Here is a 19,447-nt window from a genome sequence, read left to right as displayed (position 1 = left end):
ATAGGTGTCTCCAAGACAGGCTTTCACGCTAAGGCAAACTTGAGGAGAAAAAAAGAGAGTATAGAGTAATTTAATTTGGGACACCTGTACATAGAGAGGAGATGAAAATGGGGGTGGAGGGAGAGAATGCTGTTCTAGGGATGCTCCAGTGGGGCTGGGCTCCACAGTTGGGAGCAATTCCTATCTCCCAAAGGGGTTTGATAAATAAATTAACAATGACAGGGACAGTATTAACTTGCACTGCGAAAAGTATCTTCAGATGGAAGAGCACAGGAGGCCCTGCAAAAGTAAATGGCACAGAACTGCATAAATAATGGGAGAGTCACAGGCTTTGTAGCCAGAACCTCCTGCTCTTTGTGTGGGAGGCAAATCTTGTAGACCTAGGCGAATAAATACCAAGGAACCCATGACGTCCAAGTAATGGAGTTTTCTTAACCCTGCCTGGGGAGAATCTGACCCCTAGTCATTTTTCACTCTTGTCCCTACTTCTTTTGGAGATTTGAGGATCTAAATAAATCTCTTACTTAAGTTTCATAATCTGTTTGTAAAAGATGACAATCAGTTTGTACTATGCCTTAGAGATGGTGGTGAACCCACATCTAGACAACTGAATATGTTGCAGTAGAATGGGGTGTGGCAATCTCTTCTTTGCTTTTGTGGTTTTAACCTTATTCCCAAACTTTTTGGTGCTTAATTAAATGCACTACCCTGTTTTTCCTTATTGCACTGTCTCACTGGCACTGGTGTCGGCCGTCTTCTTGCTTTACTGGTAATATTCTGACCAAAAGAAGCAACAGAGGGTCCTGTGGCACCTTTAAGACTAACAGAAGTATTGGAGCATAAGCTTTCGTGGGTGAATGCCCACTTCATCAACTTATGCTCCAATACTTCTGTTAGTCTTAAAGGTGCCACAGGACCCTCTGTTGCTTTTTACAGATTCAGACTAACACGGCTACCCCTCTGATACTTGACCAAAAGAAGTTATCCCTTTGCAACCTATTTTTAAAACTTTAGTCTTTTAGAAGAAAGTTTTGGTGGAGCTGTAGTTTAAGGATAACTTAATTTGGAAAATGAATTTGAACATGCACCTGATGATAATCAGTTTTAGAACTGTGAAATTTTGAGAGAAGAGACTAAACTGGCCTGATAAAGAGCAGGTTTCCATAAAAATATTCAGTCTTGACTCATACTGTTCAATGTCAGCTTTTATACATAACAAAACACTAATGAAAAATGTAATTTTAGCTAACAGAAAATAGTGTTTAAAAGCAGACATCATAATATTTTTAAAAATAGTTTAAAAGATCAATGTTGGCCAAACACAAATAACAAACTACGTGCCCTATCCCATGGGCAGATCTGCGTAGGCAATCCCTTGTGTCTACACGGACTCAAGGGTCTTCTGGCTTGGATCAGATTGCAGGAGTGGGGCCCGCCGGAACAATTATTTTTTCTAGTGTCTGATACGACCCAATAAAAATAAAATACTTTTCATTTTCTCTTTGATGCTTTACAAGCTTATCTGGAACTTTGTGATTTTAATTCTCTCTGAGACAATTTGATATATGGAGTTAATGTTCATAACTGTGGGATCACAAGGCAGTATGAAGCTATTACAGGTATTTTTATTTATTTTTCTGTTTCAAAAATGGATTAGTAGGAAAAGCTGTAAGCATGTATTTTTTTAAAAAATGAAAAAAAAAATCCTAATATCAAACGAAATGGACTACCTTCCTGAAACGGCTCCAAATCCTCTCTACAATCAGCCCCACTCAAACAAAAGCCTGAGTGAACAGCCAGACTTTAGCCTGTGCCCTCAAGGTCAGCAGATTTGGGCTCTGACTGACTAATGAGTTGAACACAAAAGCAAAGCTGAGGAGACATTTTATAAGTGCAGAAACTATTTATTATGAAAATACTTCAGCAGCATGACTTCACTTTGACGTAGAACAGGAGAAGAAGAGTAATAAACCACATAATAAGAATCAATACTTTCCTTTGCCTGGTGAAGGTATGAAAGTCCTATGCTGCTGCTGCTTTGCACTCCATTAATTTCACTCTGCAGATGGGACTTTGGGAAATATTTTCCAAGAGAATGACTTCTGTGGCTGGACAAATATAGGCCACAGGCCAGCAACTGGATCTGCACAGGTGGAGCTCCAGGGTCCAGTCACGTGGATCTGAGATTGGGACCATTAGGCCTATTTGGGCTTCATTATCCTAGAACTGGTCATGCCCCTTTGTCCCACCCATGACCTTCACACCCACTGGAGGACCCCCACCCCCTGCCATACAGTGGGTTAAGCTGAATTCCTATATGTAGCTGGTTCAATGGCTTTCAGTTTCCAGGGATGTTATGCCATCAGTTTTCAAGAGCACTAACGTCACACACAGATAATAAGCAAAACATTATTAAATATTGCAGTTCCTCTTAGTGATGATATCTTGTGTAATCTGTTGAGTTGTGCTGTAGAGCCTGTTATCCAGTACTGTGTACCATGTAATGAAAGACCTTCCTCTATTGTGCTTTCACAAGGAGGCAGAGTTAAAGGTAAAGTTCATAATTCAGTCAGTCCTGGATTTCTGTGTTGAATGTCCCACTCTTTGTGCAACATTGAGCACAAAAATAAGTGTTAAAGTTGGAGGTTAGTATTAGTGGGGCATTCAACACATGAATCTGGGATTAATTAAATTGTGGTGTTTCTTTGCAGTTTAGCTTTTAGGCTACTATGTAAATCTTAACCCTAAGATTTTACTGCTGCAAATACTTAACACACATACTTAATGTTATCTGTGTGAATAGTTCCATTAAAGTCAACAGGACTACTTGCATGTATGAATGTCTACAGGATGGAGGTCTCAAACCTCAAACTTAATATTGCAGTCACAGTTTTTGTCTTATAATTGGCTTTTTCCATTAACAGTTTAGATGTTTGAGATGCTTTCATATGGGTTGGATCAGAGAGAATTATCCTAATTTATGTAATTGATTTTTTTATGTATGTTTCATTACATAATAGGATTTTTTTAACCAAAGAGGCAAAATTTCTTTAAAGATGGAATGGAAAATTTAAAATAGAATGCAATAGAGTATTCAGTAGAGTTTTACTGATTAATTAACATAGTTGGTTTAGCTTTGCTGATAGAAAAAACAGTCCAGGTTTATGCCTTTAATTAAAAATGCAAATGTCAGTGTAGCATCTGACTCAGAAGTTATAAAACACTAGGGTCTAAAGAAGAGCTTAGCATCATTTGTCATTTTTATCTCTCTGCCGACTACTAAAAACTGCCATAGTATACCTCTGCCAGTACAAACATCAGCAGCCTTTACGGAGACCTCTAATTGAAATCTAACTCTGAGGCATTTATAAAAGTTGCGTCAAGAACTCAGAGCCTCTTAAATTTGCCCTTCACCAAAATAGCTTCAACCCAATTTCTTATGAGACTGTAGTTTGGTGTTCCCAGCTGAGATGGGGTGTATTTCAAAATGGCATGACTGTGGATGAAGATTTATTGAAATTAGGCCCTCTGATTTCCTCAGCAGAATTGGAATTTAGAAAAAAAAAAGTTTGTTTATTTCATGAGGCACAGCACAAAATCTTTCCCAGAAACATTTTGCCATGTAGTCAAGGCCTTAGAGAGTTCCTATAATAGCAGAATGTAAATTTCATTCTTCATATAAGTTTAGACATCCAGGGGATGGCTGATTATTTTTCCCACCTTCACCACAACAGTTTGTAACATCTTATGATGAAGTGTTCAAGTGCCACTTAGTGGCTATCCAAAGCAAATGAAAGATACTGTGATATTTGTAACACAACTTTCATGAAGGAGAGTTACTCAGGGTATGTCTACACTACAGGATTACTCTGAATTTACAGAATTCGATTTTTGGCAACCGATTGTATAAAGTGGATTGCCTGCGGCCACACTAACCACATTAATTCAGCGGTGTGCATCCATATATCGAGGCTAGTGTCGACTTCCGTAGCGTTGCACTGTGGGTAGCTATTCCATAGCTATCCCATAGTTCCCGCAGTCTCTCCCGCCCATGGGAATTCTGGGTTGAGATCCCAATGCCTGATGGGGCAAAAAACATTGTCGCTGGTGGTTCTGGGTACAGCCTCACCCCCTCCCTCCAAGAAAGCAACGGCAGACATCCGTTTCGCGCCTTTTTTCCTGGGTGAACACTGCAGACTCCATACCACGGCAAGCATGGAGCCCGCTCAGCTCAAGACAGCAGTCATGAACATTGTAAACATCTTGTGCATTATCGTGCAGTTTATGCTGAACCAGGACCTGAAAAACCAGGCAAGGAGGAGGCGGCGACAGCAGCGCGGCGACGAGAGTGATGAGGACATGGACACAGAATTCTCTCAAACCGCGGGCCCCGATGCTTTGGAGATCATGTTGTTAATGGGGCAGGTTATAGCCGTGGAACGCCGATTCTGGGCCTGGGAAACAAGCACAGACTGGTGGGACCGCATAGTGTTGCAGATCTGGGACAATTCCCAGTGGCTGCAAAACTTTCGCATGCGTAAGGGCACTTCCATGGAACTTTGTGATTTGCTTTCCCCTGCCCTGAAGCATCAGAATTCCAAGATGAGAGCAGCCCTCACAGTTGAGAAGTGCATGGCGATAGCCCTGTGGAAGCTTGCAATGCCAGACAGCTACCAGTCAGTTGGGAATCAATTTGGAGTGGGCAAATCTACTGTGGGGGCTGCTGTGATGCAAGTAGCCAAAGCAATCACTGAGCTGCTGCTACGAAAGGTAGTGACTCTGGGAAATGTGCAGGTCATAGTGGATGGCTTTGCTGCAATGGGATTCCCTAACTGTGGTGGGGCGATAGATGGAACCCATATTCCTATCTTGGCACCGGAGCACCAGGGCAGCCAGTACATAAACCGCAAGTGGTGTTGCGGTTTCAGTGGTGCTGCAAGCACTGGTGGATCACAAGGGACATTTCACCAACATCAATGTGGGATGGCTGGGAAGGGTTCATGACGCTCGCGTCTTCAGGAACACTAATCTGTTTAAATGGCTGCAGCAAGGGATTTACTTCCCAGACCAGAAAATAACCGTTGGGGATGTTGAAATGCCTATAGTTATCCTTGGGGACCCAGCCTACCCCTTAATGCCATGGCTCATGAAGCCATACACAGGCAGCCTGGGCAGTAGTCAGGAGCTGTTCAACTACAGGCTGAGCAAGTGCAGAATGGTGGTAGAATGTGCATTTGGATGTTTAAAGGGTTGCTGGTGCACGTTATTGACTTGCTCAGACCTCAGCGAAACCATTATTCCCATTGTTATTGCTGCTTGCTGTGTGCTGCACAATCTCTGTGAGAGTAAGGGGGGGACCTTTATGGCGGGGTGGGAGGCTGAGGCAAATTGCCTGGCCGCTGATTACGCGCAGCCAGACACCAAAGCGATTAGAAGAGCACACCAGGAAGCGCTGCGCATCAGAGAAGTTTTGAAAACCAGTTTCATGACTGGCCAGGCTACGGTGGGAAAGTTCTATTTGTTTCTTCTTGATGAAAATCCGCCCCCTTGATTGACTCATTCTCTGTAAGCAACCCACCTTCCCCCTTCGATCACAGCTTGCTTTCAAAGGAAATAAAGTCACTATCGTTTAAAAATCATGTGTTCTTTATTAATTGATTATAAAAAGAGGGAGAGAACTGACAAGGTAACCCGGGTGGGGTTTGGGAGGAGGATAGGAGGGAAGGAAAAGGCCACTAAAAAGTTCAAAATAATGACAGCCTTTTGCTTGGGCTGGGGTGGAGTGGGAGGGTGCACGGAGCCTCCCCCCCCCCCCGTGTTCTTACACGTTTGGGTGAGGTGGCTATGGAACATGGTGAGGGGGGAGGGCGGTTATACAGGGGCTGCAGCGGCACTCTGTGATCCTGCTGCCGTTCCTGAAACTCCATCAGATGCCGGAGCATGTCTGTTTACTCATGCAGCAGCCCCAGCGTTGCATCCTGCCTCCTCTGATCTTCCTGCCACCACCTCTCCTCTCGAGCGTCTCTCCTCTCCTCACTTTGGTCCCTCCTGTCCTCACGTTCACTGGCATCTTTCCTGTACTTTGATACCGTGTCCTTCCACTCATTCAGATGAGCTCTTTTATTGCGGGTCGATTCCATGATTTTAGAGAACATTTCGTCTCGCGTCCGTTTTTTTTGCTGCCTTATCTGAGATAGCCTTCGGGACGGAGGAGGAGAGAGGCTTGAAAAATTTGCAGCTGCGGGAGAGAGGGAAAAAAGGGAGAGAAGTATTTAAAAAGATACATTTTGCAGAACAATGCTTATACTCTTTCATGGTGAACAACACTATTCACATTACATAGCACAGGTGATTTCGGTACAAGGTCGCATTTTGCATCTTAATATTGAGTGCCTGCAGCTTTGGTGTTAGAGATCACAGACGATGGTCCGGGCAACAGAATTGGGCTTGCATGCGGCCATGGTAAGCCATTGTCTTTCAGCTTCTGCAGCCTTCATAAAAGCAGCGCCCTCCTTTCCCACATACCAAGCAAAGCCTGTTGAGTGCTGCGGCTTTCCTGTTAATGTGCAGCAGCAGAAACCAAACTAACGCCCACCCCCATCCAATTCTCTGGGATGATCGTTTTACCCCTCCCCCCACCGCGTGGCTGGTATCAGGGAAGATCCCTGCTAGCCAAATGCGAAAAGCTCAGCGCCAATGCCCCCCCGCTTGGCTAACTGCAGGGAAGGATTTCTTTTCAGCCACAGGCAAACAGCCCAGTAGGAACGGCCACCTCTGTCCTCTTAATTAAATTCCCGTATTTCAACCAGGTTACCATGAACGATATCACTCTCCTGAGGATAACGCAGTGAGATAAAGAATGGATGTTGCTTGAATGCCAGCAAACACCGGGACCATACGCTGCCAGTCATGCAATGATAACAGATTACTTGCTACTAGCATGGCATGGTCAAGTGTCCTACCATGGAGGATGGAATAAGGCTGTACTGCCCAGAAACCTTCTGCAAAGGCTTTTAGAGTACCTCTAGGAGAGCTTCATGGAGATGTCCCTGGAGGATTTCTGCTCTGTCCCCAGACACATTAACAGACTTTTCCAGTAACTGTACTGGCCGTGAATGCATTCCAAGTCCTCAGGGCAAATTAATCATTAAAAAACGCTTGCTTTTAAGCCATGTTTTATATTTACAAAGGTACACTCACCAGAGGTCCCTTCCATGGCTTCATGGTCTGGGATACTGCCTTGGGAGGGTACTTCATTCAGGCTGAGAAAAAGATTGTGGCTGTTGGGGAGAACAGAGTGCTGTGTGCTCTCCGCAAGCTCATCCTCCTCTTCCTCCTCCTCTTCCCCATCCGCAGAATCCTCAGGCATGGCTGAGATTACCGCCTCCTCCGAATCCACGGTCAGAGGTGTGGGGTAGGGCAGCACCCTAGAATTGCATGCAGCTCAGTGTAGAAGTGGCATGTCTGCGGCTCTGCCCTGGGCCTTCTGTTTGCTTCTTTGGTTTTCTGGTAGGCTTGTCTGAGCTCCTTAACTTTTACGTGGCACTGTAGTGAGTCCCTATTGTGGCCTCTCTCCATCATGCCCTTGGAGATTTTTTCATATGTTTTGGCATTTCGTCTTTTGGAACGTAGTTCTGCTAGCATGGACTCCTCTCCCCATATAGCGATCAGATCCAGTACCTCCCGTACGGTCCATGCTGGTGCTCTTTTTCGATTCTCAGACTGCATGGTTACCTGTGTTGATGAGCTCTGTGTGGTCACCTGTGCTCTCCACGCTGGGCAAACAGGAAATGAAATTCAAAAGTTCCCGGGGCTTTTCCTGTCTACCTGGCCAGTGCATCAGAGTTCAGATTGCTGTCCAGAGCGGTCACAATGGTGCACTGTGAGATAGCTCCCAGAGGCCAATACCGTCGAATTGCAGCCACACTAATCCTAGTTAGAAATGGCAATGTTGATTTCGGCACTACTCCCCTCATCGGGGAGGAGTACAGAAATTGATTTTAAGAGCCCTTTAGGTCGAAGTAAATGGCTTCGTTGTGTGGACGGGTGCAGGGTTAATTCGATTTAATTGCTGCTAAATTCGACCTAAACTCATAGTGTAGACCAGGCCTTTGTTCACTTTCTTACCACCAGAGGAATTTCTTGTCTTTAAGTTTAGAGCCTGATCCAAAACTCTTTGAAGTCAGTGGCAAAATGCAGAATTCAGGTAAAGTGATGCCTCTGGGTTTGAAATACTAGCTTTCTAAGGGACAGCATTTTTCTAGGAAAATTGAGTTTATTTTTATCTGTTAAATAGATAAAACAAGGCATATGCTCAACAGTGATTGGTATCTGGCATCAGTTAATGTTCTGGAATGTCTCTGTTAGTTCCTTCTCCAGGATATCTGGTAGGCGCGAAAACATGTTAACTGTCAGAAACGCTTTAGGCTTGACGTAATACGCCCATATCCAGATACTAGGCTGTGAGGGCCAATTTTTGTCTTCTGGTAATCTGCAGGAATAACTCAGATTTCAGCATGTAAAGGGGTTGATTCTCTCATTTTCAGAATAGAACAAAAGGAGAGAGACTGTCATAATTTGTTTCATCAGAAAGAAATAACTTTTGACTTGAATATATATTTTTAAATGTAAAAAGCTTTATACATGGAGCAGGCTGCCACATTATTAGGTGGTGATAATTAAGGAACTCCAAAATTTATTTAGATCGTGACTCATTTTATCTAATAATCTTATATTATTTTAATTATATGCCACCAATAATAATTAGCAATAACTATGAGGGTAAATTGATTGAGATCAATGCAATTTAAATCTGCAAATAGGAAAACTTGTTTAAATCATCAGTTTTAATTTTGTTTTGCATTTGTACATTTTAGTTATTTTTCTAAAGAAAGGTTGATTCTCACTAAGTGATGAACATTAAAACATGGTGTCATGGAGTGCACCTGTCACCGCTGGGCAGTTACCTCCTCCTAGTCACTTCGGGGATTTTCTTGAGGTCAATGCCCCCATTTGTGGTTTGCACACCTTTGCTCTCGCTCTCTGTCTGACCCGCAGCCCCTTTCTCAGCCTCAGGAACTGCCACGTCCTCTTCATGACTCAGCTCTCTCGCTGGGTTGCTCTGTGTTTCCCCCTTCTGGGGGATAGGGGAGGGGTATCACTGTGCAATAATCCAGACACTTCCTCAGTGGCGAGTGGGAGGGACCCGCGCCTGCCCACTACTCTGGGTCCCAACCCAGGGACCCTGTAAATTGCAACCTCTTTCTCTGCCTCTTTAACTTCCTTCAATTGTAGGACCCCAGGGCTTCCACTCCTGTGTAGGGTGGACACCCTATGACACATGGTATTTGGTAATGAAATATAACTTTTACTCTAAATGTGGTGCTGCTGCTGTTTGTTTTGTTTTGTTTTTGTTTGTTTCTGCTAACCAGGAGAATACACTATATCTATATACATTTATTTAAACAGTTATTTAGCTTAATTTACCTATATTCAGATTTTTAATTTTTATATTTTTATGTTAGAAAATGGTGAATGATGCATTTCTTATTTACTAGATGATGATTTTTTACCTGTGATTTGTGTCAAGTTGTATTTGAATGGAAATTCAAATTAAATTAAAATCAGCATTTACAATTTTTTTATTAAACAACGCTATCTTAAAAGTGCTAAATACGTAAGAAAAAATATTTATCGAAGTTCATCAAACCATGTTTTGCACTTAACACTAACTGATTTATTAAACAAAGGAAATATTATTTGCAGCTAATGAACTGAACTGATTATTCTGGTCACCATGTCCTTCAATATTTTAGAACTAGTAGATCTCTCCCTCTCACACCTAGTTTTTATTCAGATTGGAAGAAGAAAACAAGCTTTTCTGCTTTTGCAACTCCCAATTGGTTTCTAAGCTTTGAATGAATTCATCATTGAACTGAACTAAAGTAAAACTAAAATTAAGAAGATGCTTCTTCTGCAGGTGCAGAGAGACTTACTGCTGTCAAAAGCTTGTTTAGCACTTCAACAAACTGGGTCCAGGAGCTTAGCAATGCCTTTCACCGGCTTAGTGACTTTCTTTAAAACTTGGCAGCACATACACTGCTTCATATGTTTTTTGTTTGTGATTTGTGGTTTTTAATAGATTATAATAAATTTAGGCCTTGGCATAGGTTATCAATTTCATGTTTATTTCAAAATAGGTTTATTTAAATCAAAACAACACTTACATTTGTTAAAAAATGCTTTAAATTTAAAAAAAAAATACGTTATTTAAAAAAAATATTTTTATCCATCCTGATAACTGTTGCTTAAATATTGCTGCCAAAATTATCTTTGTTTCTTATTAACCTGAGTATGTCATTTCCCTCTTTTGATTCCTACACTGGGTCCTCCATAAATGCTATAAAAGACATTAAGAAAATACAAAAGAATGCCAGTTCATACTTTTAGAAATGATAAAGTATACAGAGATTAAGAAAATTTTTAGACATTAAATGGGTTTCTGTATTCAGTGGCCTCTGACACCATTTTAAATGGGAACTAAACCAATACTCCATCCTGGTGGTAAGTGACACCATGATACCAGACATGTATTTTTTGGGGTGAGACATAAAATCAAAGTATTGTCCATAATATGGGTAATTGTATTATGCTTGCAATTACAGTGGGATCTAGCATTTCTCTGTGTTCCAGCCTAAATTGCCATATAGTATTCTGCTTCAGAGGTGGCTGCATTTCCATGGTAGGTGGGCTGGTTTTTATTTTTAACGCACTTTAGGATTGTTTGAGATGAAAGGCACTGTAATCTCATCCCTGCATCTGTCTCTGCGCAGGTGACCCCTGCCCATGTCCTAAGCCCCGAGGAGTCACAGCACTCTGCTTGAACACAGGGGGCTACCCACACGAAGCAGTGGCAGGATCAGTGCCCAAATTATTATTGAGAAAAAGTATAACTATTTTATTTTATTTGTATTAAACAATCTGCCACATTTAAAATAATATTTTAGGTCTGATCCTGAAAACACTTACACATGGGCTTAACTGTGGTATCCACGCACATGCCACTTGCATGTATGAAGTCATACACATGCATCAGTGTTTGCAGAATTGGGGCATTAGTTATTAAGTGTAAGGGAGCACATGTGGCAGAAGTATGCAGTTGTGTCTTACATTAAAATATGCTAAGGCCTTTGACGTGTTTAAGCTTGATCAAAAACATGGAAGATCACTGGGGACAAATCTCATTGCAACATTTTAACAGTCAGTTTTGTTTTATATTTAATTATTTTGCAATGTACTTTTAGAAAATGTTTCTTCTAGAAAGAATTTGCTAAGAATGAGAAGGTAAAGCATAATTGATGAAATTTTGGAATGTGTACTTTTTAATTAATAACATGTATTAATTGGAATGAAGAAAGGGGATTTTGGGGCGTGATAGTCATTGCTTGAATCTCATTTCTGAGCTTATACCAAATGTTTGTTGCTCTTGCTCTTAGCTAAAGACAGCATGTTGTATACAGCATAAGAGTATAGAGTCCACACTGTTTGTCTAGGTACACTGCAGGGGTTAATAAACTGGAGGAGGAAAAATGAGAAACAGGAGATGAAACATACATACAAGCAAACATTGCTTATTTAATTTCCTATTCCCAGTGTTTTTGAAGTAGAATACAATAAGTAACACCACAGTGCAACATAAAAATCACGGATAATTCTATCAAAAGTCAAATACAATTATGTCTCATGCAAAATTATTGCACATATTGCAAGTTGACAGTAATGATTTGAATACAACATTACACAGGAAATGGCATCTCTGAGTATGCTGCAGCTTCTAATCAGATGAAGGCTGGCAGTGAAAAAGAATCACTAAGACTGAGGTTTGATTGGTCAGTATTGCTGAAGGTGCTTTTTAATTGGTTAAGATGCGGTAATTAGCCTATACAAGCCAGTCTGGAAAGAATTAGTTCTGTCCTGCTGAAGTTCTAGTGCTTGTTTTGTGAGAGGACTGGAGCAGTGAGGTCTGTGATATGAGGGCAACATTACAGAAATTAAGATTTCTACAGCTGGATTCTGGAAAAGAACAGGAAAACATGGTATTCATTTTTCCTTGCGTTACCTTTGCTTGCTTTGGTGAAGTTAGCATTCATAAAAGATTCAGTGGGAAATGAGCTATTGATTTCAGTGGGAGCAGGATGGAGCCCTTTCCGGTTAAAAAGAAGTTTTACATCCTGTGGGCCAGTTTCCCAGCAAATATAAGTTGCTTCATTGATTTTAGTGAATCCATGGTGATTTACACCCACTGAGCTCTAGCCCTGACTATGAGTTTTTACTGTTAGCTTCCTTTCCAGTGGAACTTCTATTTTAACTAAAAACAAAAAAAGTTAATAGCTATGTTTTTATTAGAAAATTAGTGTGTTTTGCTATGCTGTGGTTTGGTTTGTTCTGTTCAATAGTGTCATTTTCTTCAATTTATTAGTCAATGGCTGTTGTCTTAGAACACCCAAAATAAAGAGAAATTTCAATAGAACATATGGACTTCTTTTGAAGATTGTGACTCTTTACTCATCAGCATTATGAGCAAATTAAGGACCAATTCAAAATCAGGCATTTAAAAATATCTGCCGAGACATCATGTCTTGTAATTTATGATTATATGTTTCCGGTACCAAATTAGTTGATTTCAGTTTTATGTGTTTGCATGTGTTTAAAAGCAGTATCAATGATCTACTGGAAAACAAAGATTAAATTGATATTATTTCAAGCAATTAGTAAAACGTGTTTTTTAATGATAAAAAACTGTATGATTATGGCAAATATACCATGAATGCTGTCATAAGTAGATTTAAAAAGATGCCACATTGTGCAGTACTGGGAGCATAATCTACTTTTTATAGTCTTCTAGAGTATTAAAATCTATCGTCTTGGGCCCCTGTTTCTGCAATGACTTACTCATGTGCTTAAGTGAATGGGACTACTCCCATGCTTAAAATTAATCACACGCATGTCTTTACAAGATCAAAGCCTTAGGCTGTAAAAGTATATGTGCAGAATTATTTTATTATGTACCATCTATGATTTATCTAATGTGATGTGCCATTTAATGTAAGTAGCTAGTCGTGGTTATTGATTATATAGCACATTGGAAAGCTATCATTGTATAGCTAAGAGTTTTGATTTAATCAATCAAATGAGATCTCATGTCCACTCCCTGCGTCCTTTGCCTCAACATTACTGGAAAAAGTATTTTCTTATAGTTCTATGAATAAGCTGAAATCCTTATTTAGTATATATAATATATATAATATATATAATATATATAATAAAATAGTTTTCCAGTGTTCAGAAATGCCCCTCTATAAAGGAATGAGATGTCTTCCCAAATCAAGTAGTTTCCTTCTAGCTAAATAATTCCCTTTAACAACATATTTCAAAATGAAGGGAAATTTTATTTTAATCCTTAAGAACTGTGATTCAAATTGAAAGTTGCTCCAATCACGTGTCTGTTTATTCAGCGTTTCAGTGGTTTGCAGTCCTTCCTCTTAAGAATTTTTTTACTCCCTTCCTGAAATGTCCTAAAGCTTTTTTTGGCCAAACTGTTCTCTTTCTTGATGACTAACTGTAATCGCCAGGGAACAGTTGAAGACTCCAAGAGAAAGGAAATATAACACTTGGGGGGGGGGAGGGGGAGAGGAAAGGGAGAGAAAAGAGTAGGAACTCAGATGATGTGAATGAAACTCTTTCATTGTAACTTTAGTGTTAGACATGGTTAATCTGTATTTAATTGTCTTATTCCTAATATCCCATCATCAAAGGAATTCAACCACTAAACATCATTAAATCAATTATATTCCACTGCCACTGGTATGTCTATTTGATTATGCTCTGCTTGAATTAGATGCTGTGAGTGAACATGAACTACAAACATTGAAATTAGATCTTCAGCCTTATTGGAAGTTTCTAAGTTTAAATAATCGTGGGAATTCATTGCTCCGGGAGGCTTGGAGCTTCTGGGTTTTTTGCTTTTTCCAAACCTGAAAGGCTGGTTTACTGGTTTTGAATCCCTGTACTGTTGCCGGTCAGCACCCTCTACGGGCAGGCCTGCAGAATTGTATTGATGCTGCTCCCAAGGCTTCTTGCTTCTGTACTCAGAGGCAAAAGTTTCCTAAGCAGCTGAGACCTCCTTTCCTCAGGATTTTTTTGCTGCCTCCTTTTCCTTCCGGCTTGGACTACGGTAGATGTTTTAAGGAAGGCTGGAGATTGCCAGATGATAGCATGTTTCGCACTGCATGATACCAGCTTCCCCACCCAACCCCTCAGTTTCTACAGCTCTGTTTGGGGGCTTCTCCTTAGCTGTTTGCCAGTGTCCCTAAGACTCTTGACAGAAGGGCTATAAATCCACCCCTCAAAACCAGCAAAAAGACCTCTTATGCTGATTCCCTGGCACATAGTATTCACCCTAGTCCTTGGCTGATGAAGGAAGTTTTCCTCCCTCTCTGAGCATTCTGAATCAGATGATACTGTACCCCATGAGGAATTATTGGTTAAGCTGGAAAAGATGGGGATTGATATGAAAATCCAGAGGTGGATAAGGAATTGGTTAATGGGCAGAATGCAGCGGGTCATATTGAAGGGTGAACTGTCAGGTTGGAGGGAGGTTACCAGTGTAGTTCCTCAGGGTTCGGTTTTGGGACCCATTTTATTTAATCTATTTATAACTGACCTCGGAACCGATTGCAGGAGTGGACTGATAAAGTTTGCAGATGATACGAAGGTGGGAGGCGTTGCCAATTCGGAGGAGGATAGGGATATTCTGCAGGGAGACTTGAATGAGCTTGTGAATTGGAGTATCAGAAATAGGATGAAATTTAATAGTGAAAAGTGTAAGGTGATGCATTTAGGGGTGACTAACAACAATTTTAGTTACAAGCTGGGGACGCATTGGTTAGAAGTAACGGAAGAGGAGAAGGACCTAGGGGTTCTTGTAGACTGGAGGATGACTATGAGTCGACAATGTGACGTGGCGGTGAAAAAAGCCAATGCGGTCTTGGGATGCATTAGGCGAGGTATATCTAGTAGGGATAAGGAGGTGCTGCTTCCGTTGTATAAGGCGCTGGTGAGACCTCATTTGGAGTACTTTGTGCAGTTCTGGTCTCCCATGTTTAAAAAAGATGAACTCAAATTGGAACGGGTGCAGAGAAGGGCCACTAGGATGATCAGAGGAATGGAAAACCTGTCGTATAAAAGGAGACTAGAGGAGCTCGGGCTGTTTAGTCTGACAAAACGAAGGCTGAGGGGGGATATGATTGCTCTCTTTAAATATATCAGAGGGATAAATACCAGGGAGGGAGAGGAATTATTCCAGCTTAGTACTACTAATGTGGACACGAGAACGAATGGATATAAACTGGCAGTGGGGAAGTTTAGGCTTGAAATTAGACTAAGGTTTCTGACCGTCAGAGGGGTGAAATATTGGAACGGCCTTCCGAGGGAAACAGTGGGGGCGAGGGACCTGTCTGGTTTTAAGATTAAATTAGATAAGTTTATGGAGGGAATGGTTTAATGGTAAAACATATTAGCTGAGGAATACTGAGCAATAGCAGGTAAATAGTATAATGGCTAACAAGGGTCAGGCTGGAGACTCTTACCTACATGCTCGGGGTCTTACTGATCGCCATATTTGGGGTCGGGAAGGAATTTTCCTCTAGGGTAGATTGGCTGAGGCCCTGGAGGTTTTTCGCCTTCCTCCGCAGCATGGGGCAGGGATCGCTAGCAGGAGGGTTCTCTGCAAATTGAAGTCACCAAGACACAGGATTTGGGGACTTCATCAGCAGAGTCAAGGGAAGGGTAGGGTCGGTTTTGTGGCCTGCAGCATGCAGGGGGTCAGACCAGATGATCATAATGGTCCCTTCTGACCTTAAAGTCTATGAGTCTATGATTAGCGCTACCTTTTCCCTAGCAAAGAGGGAGAGGCTTTCGTTGAACTCATTCACTGTATTTGAACCTGCAACCCCACTTCCCCCTTCACCTAGAACACACTTAGAATGAGGCTGAGAAAAGGCAGATCTGCTTTCCCCTTACTAGTATATTGTTCAGTACTGTGTGGCCAACCCTGACAAAAAGAGGTCCATCTCAGGAAAATTCTTATGACCACCATAGCTAATCTTCCTTCTTACTGATTTTTAATTTTATAATTTGCTTTTTTTTTTTTCTTGACCCAACCAATGCTTTTCTAATGTCTACCGCTGCATTCAGTATTGTATGCTTATCAGCATTGTTCTACTATGCAGCAAATTCTGATAAGGGAAGCAGACTATTTGAATTCCCTCTTATAGAAATGTTACGTTTTGTGTAATTCATTTTAAGGTACAATAGTAGCCATCCCCCATCAGCACTTGACTAATGTATTTTCACTTAGACAAAGGGCTAACTGGATGACAGTATTTTTGGTCCCTCTCTCTAGTAGGTGGAGGCAGATCTTGTGTGGCTGGATCGTTTAGGTTAGGAAGCCATCTTTGTCTGTGTTAAGTCATTTTCTTTTTCTTGTTCTTGACAACAAATTAGCCCAAATTAAAAACAAAAGAACAAAAAATGGTCTTTTCTCATATTTTTTGAAGAGCTGGCCCGCAGTTCTAGTTTGACCCAGGTCCTTGGAGGCTGGGCTACACAGGAGAGGAAAGCCTGTCTCTTTCTCTGCCTGCAGTAGCTCCATGTGAATGGTTTTGCTAGTCCCGCTTGGCTTTCTCAAATCCATATACACACCTTTTACCTTCACAGAGGTGAAGTCTCAGATCTGCAGAAGACAAGTGGTGATAACAGATCCACTTAGAGCCCTCCCTTCCCTTGAGGAAGCAGTCACTTAGGTCTGTGTTGGAGCCAGCATGAGAGTTCTGTTAGCTGTGTGTATACAAGAGGGAAGAAGTGTCATGGTTGAAAAGAAGACATTCATATCAGCTCCATATGTGTGGAAGCTCTCTGCAAGACAGCATCACAAGTTCACTTTGGCTATCTGATGCAGTGTCTGAATGCTCCTCTACCAGTCAGCATTCCACAGAAGTAAAAGGGCCACTTGGGGGACCAGGGATGGAGATAACATTTATTTTTTTCCGTATTTCTGAGAAAATCCCAAACTAAGCCCGGTAAGCCAGCCAGTATTTTTTAAAATTAATTTTAATTGATTTTCTTTTTAAAGAAATGGACAATAACAAGTCCAAAATTGAAAATGACTTACAGCAGCTTGTGAATGTTCCCAAATACCTTCTTTTCATGAGATCGCCAATAGAATTATGCAATTTTGCAGCTTGTCAAAGCTGCACAAGTACAAGACAATACTATGCAGAACACATGAGTGTGGGGGTTACAGTAATAAAATGGGAGAAGAGAGATGAAGGGGGAGGGAAAAGGAGGGTGTAGGTAGGTGGAATGGAGGTCTGGCATTCTTCAAGCAGTCTCAACATTTTTTTATTCAAGCACGTCAAGAAATGGGGTGCAATTATCAATCAGTGAATTCATGTAAGAAATTTATTTCAGCCAGCCTTCTTAAGGGAGAGTGACCCCATAAGAACTTTTTTTCATTTCCTTTCCCTGTTGCTCTCTGCTGGGGGAAAAAAAGTTATACCTGCTTGGGCCAATGGAGGAGAACTTCAAGAAACATATTGAACCATAAAGGTGAAAGTGGGGGTGTTCATAAAAGGAGGGGTGAATAACTGAATGCACCACTAGGGGAAAAATTCCAAAAAGAAATGGATTGAACTAGGCCCTCCTGCTGTAAAGGCACCACTGAGCAAACATCTAGTCTTGGCACCATGACAGCAAAAATCAAATCTGTGGCAGAACTTGGACTTCAACGCCTAATTTTCTGAATCCAAATCCAAAGGATCCTCAGAGCCCTTTACAAAGCCATGTAAACATTACTATTACAATTCACAGATTTGGAAGCTGATGTAGAGAGTGACGTTAAGTGGCTGGCTCAGGATCACACATCGAGTCAGTTCCAGTCGGGTCTCCTGACCTACAACATCATCTAATGGAAACTGGAAGGATATGAGTATTGTTTGTTTAAAACTGTAACTGCAGCAGGAATCTAGCCAGGAAGGGACAGCTGGGAAAGCTTCTGTATAGATAGAAGATCTACCGTGAAGCAGGGAGAGAAAGAGTAGCTTCAGAGACATGTTTATGATCAGTGTTGGAAGAATATGACTTCAACGCTCTCACATAACTGATGGCCAGTCCTGCTATTATGAGCACTAAATAAGTGCTCCTTTCCTCATGCCTCCAATTGCTTTATTTAAAAAAAGCGGACTAAGCCCCAGATTTCTAAAGATATTTAGGTATTGCGGCACTCAGTAATTTTTGAAAATTTGAAATTTAGGCTCCTATATCAGTTAGGTCTTGCAACGCTGAGTGCCACAACATCAAAATACCTTTAGAAATCTGGGCCTAACTTACAAATACACTTAGATTTAAAAGTACATCTAGTGCTCATGAAAGGTGCCAGATTTGAAGCCCTGAAAAGAGATGCCTTTTATTCATCTACAGAACACCTGCATTATGATCAGCGGCAGTGAAAACTTCTCCCTGTTGCCTTGCCAAAATGCCTCTGGAGAGACCACCTTCAGAGAGTAAGCATAGTGCACACTGCATGCATAATTTTATTCTCAGGCTCTTTGCTATGAGAACCAATTAGTTCAAGTTGGGATAGTGGCATTGAATGTGGATGCCTGAAGAACAGACTGAGACCTTCAACCCATTCCATGTTATTACCAGAAGCTTAAAATTCCAAATTATTTTGAAAAACACACCCCTGTTTTCCATTCACCTTTATGAAACTTTGGAATAACTTGCATTTTTATTGTTGTAGGGCTCGAACCTGCAACCCAAACTTTGGACCTGATCCAAAGCCCATTGAAGCCAATAGAAAGATTCCTATTGATTTCAGTGGGCTTTGAATGAGGCCCTCTGTGAGCAAAGGTTGCATGATAGAGCCCTTCCTGCATTTTATGTGGGAGGTTCACTAAAATAAAACATATCTGAGATAAAGAATAATGTAAAAGTCCATTTCGCCTGACAATGAATCTCTCCTTATTGGCTGAAATTGGACAACTTTCTCTGGCTTCATGGACAAACACTGCAATCTAGTGTTTAGAGCAGTGGTTCTCAACCTATTTACCATTTTGAGCCGCCTATGCGCCCCACAATGTATTATGTGGGCCGCATCCAATACTACCTGTATGGCCCTGAGGATGTCATATAGGCTGCAGCTCTGTGCTGAGTGGGCCGCAAGCAGCCTATGGGCCGTAGGTTGAGAACCACTGGTTTAGAGCAAAGGACTTTGAATCAGGACTCCGCAGTTATTTATATGGTTCTTCCACTGACTAAATGTGTGACCTTGAGCAAGTCACTTAACCTTTCAGTAGCTTAATTTACCCATCTGTAAAATGAACATAAT

General features: G+C 41.3%; 1 protein-coding gene across 21 annotated transcripts in view; it reads left to right on the top strand.

The window, feature by feature from the left end:
* Positions 1–19,447, top strand: part of TBC1D1 (TBC1 domain family member 1) — a 177,663-nt gene that overhangs the window by 33,668 nt on the left and 124,548 nt on the right. For 2 of the 21 annotated variants that reach the window (XM_065596986.1, XM_008169964.4), the window contains exon 1: positions 11,944–12,095. The exons of the other annotated variants lie outside the window; for them this stretch is intronic. In XM_065596986.1, the coding sequence (XP_065453058.1) occupies positions 12,030–12,095 (66 nt within the window). In that variant the 5' untranslated portion in view covers positions 11,944–12,029. Of the gene's footprint in view, positions 1–11,943; positions 12,096–19,447 lie in introns of those variants that run through there. 21 annotated transcript variants of the gene reach the window in all.

Source organism: Chrysemys picta, chromosome 5 (genome assembly GCF_011386835.1).
Source record: "Chrysemys picta bellii isolate R12L10 chromosome 5, ASM1138683v2, whole genome shotgun sequence".
Taxonomy (NCBI): domain Eukaryota; kingdom Metazoa; phylum Chordata; order Testudines; family Emydidae; genus Chrysemys; species Chrysemys picta.
Note: the sequence above shows the minus strand (reverse complement) of the source record. Positions and strands in the feature narration are given on the sequence as shown.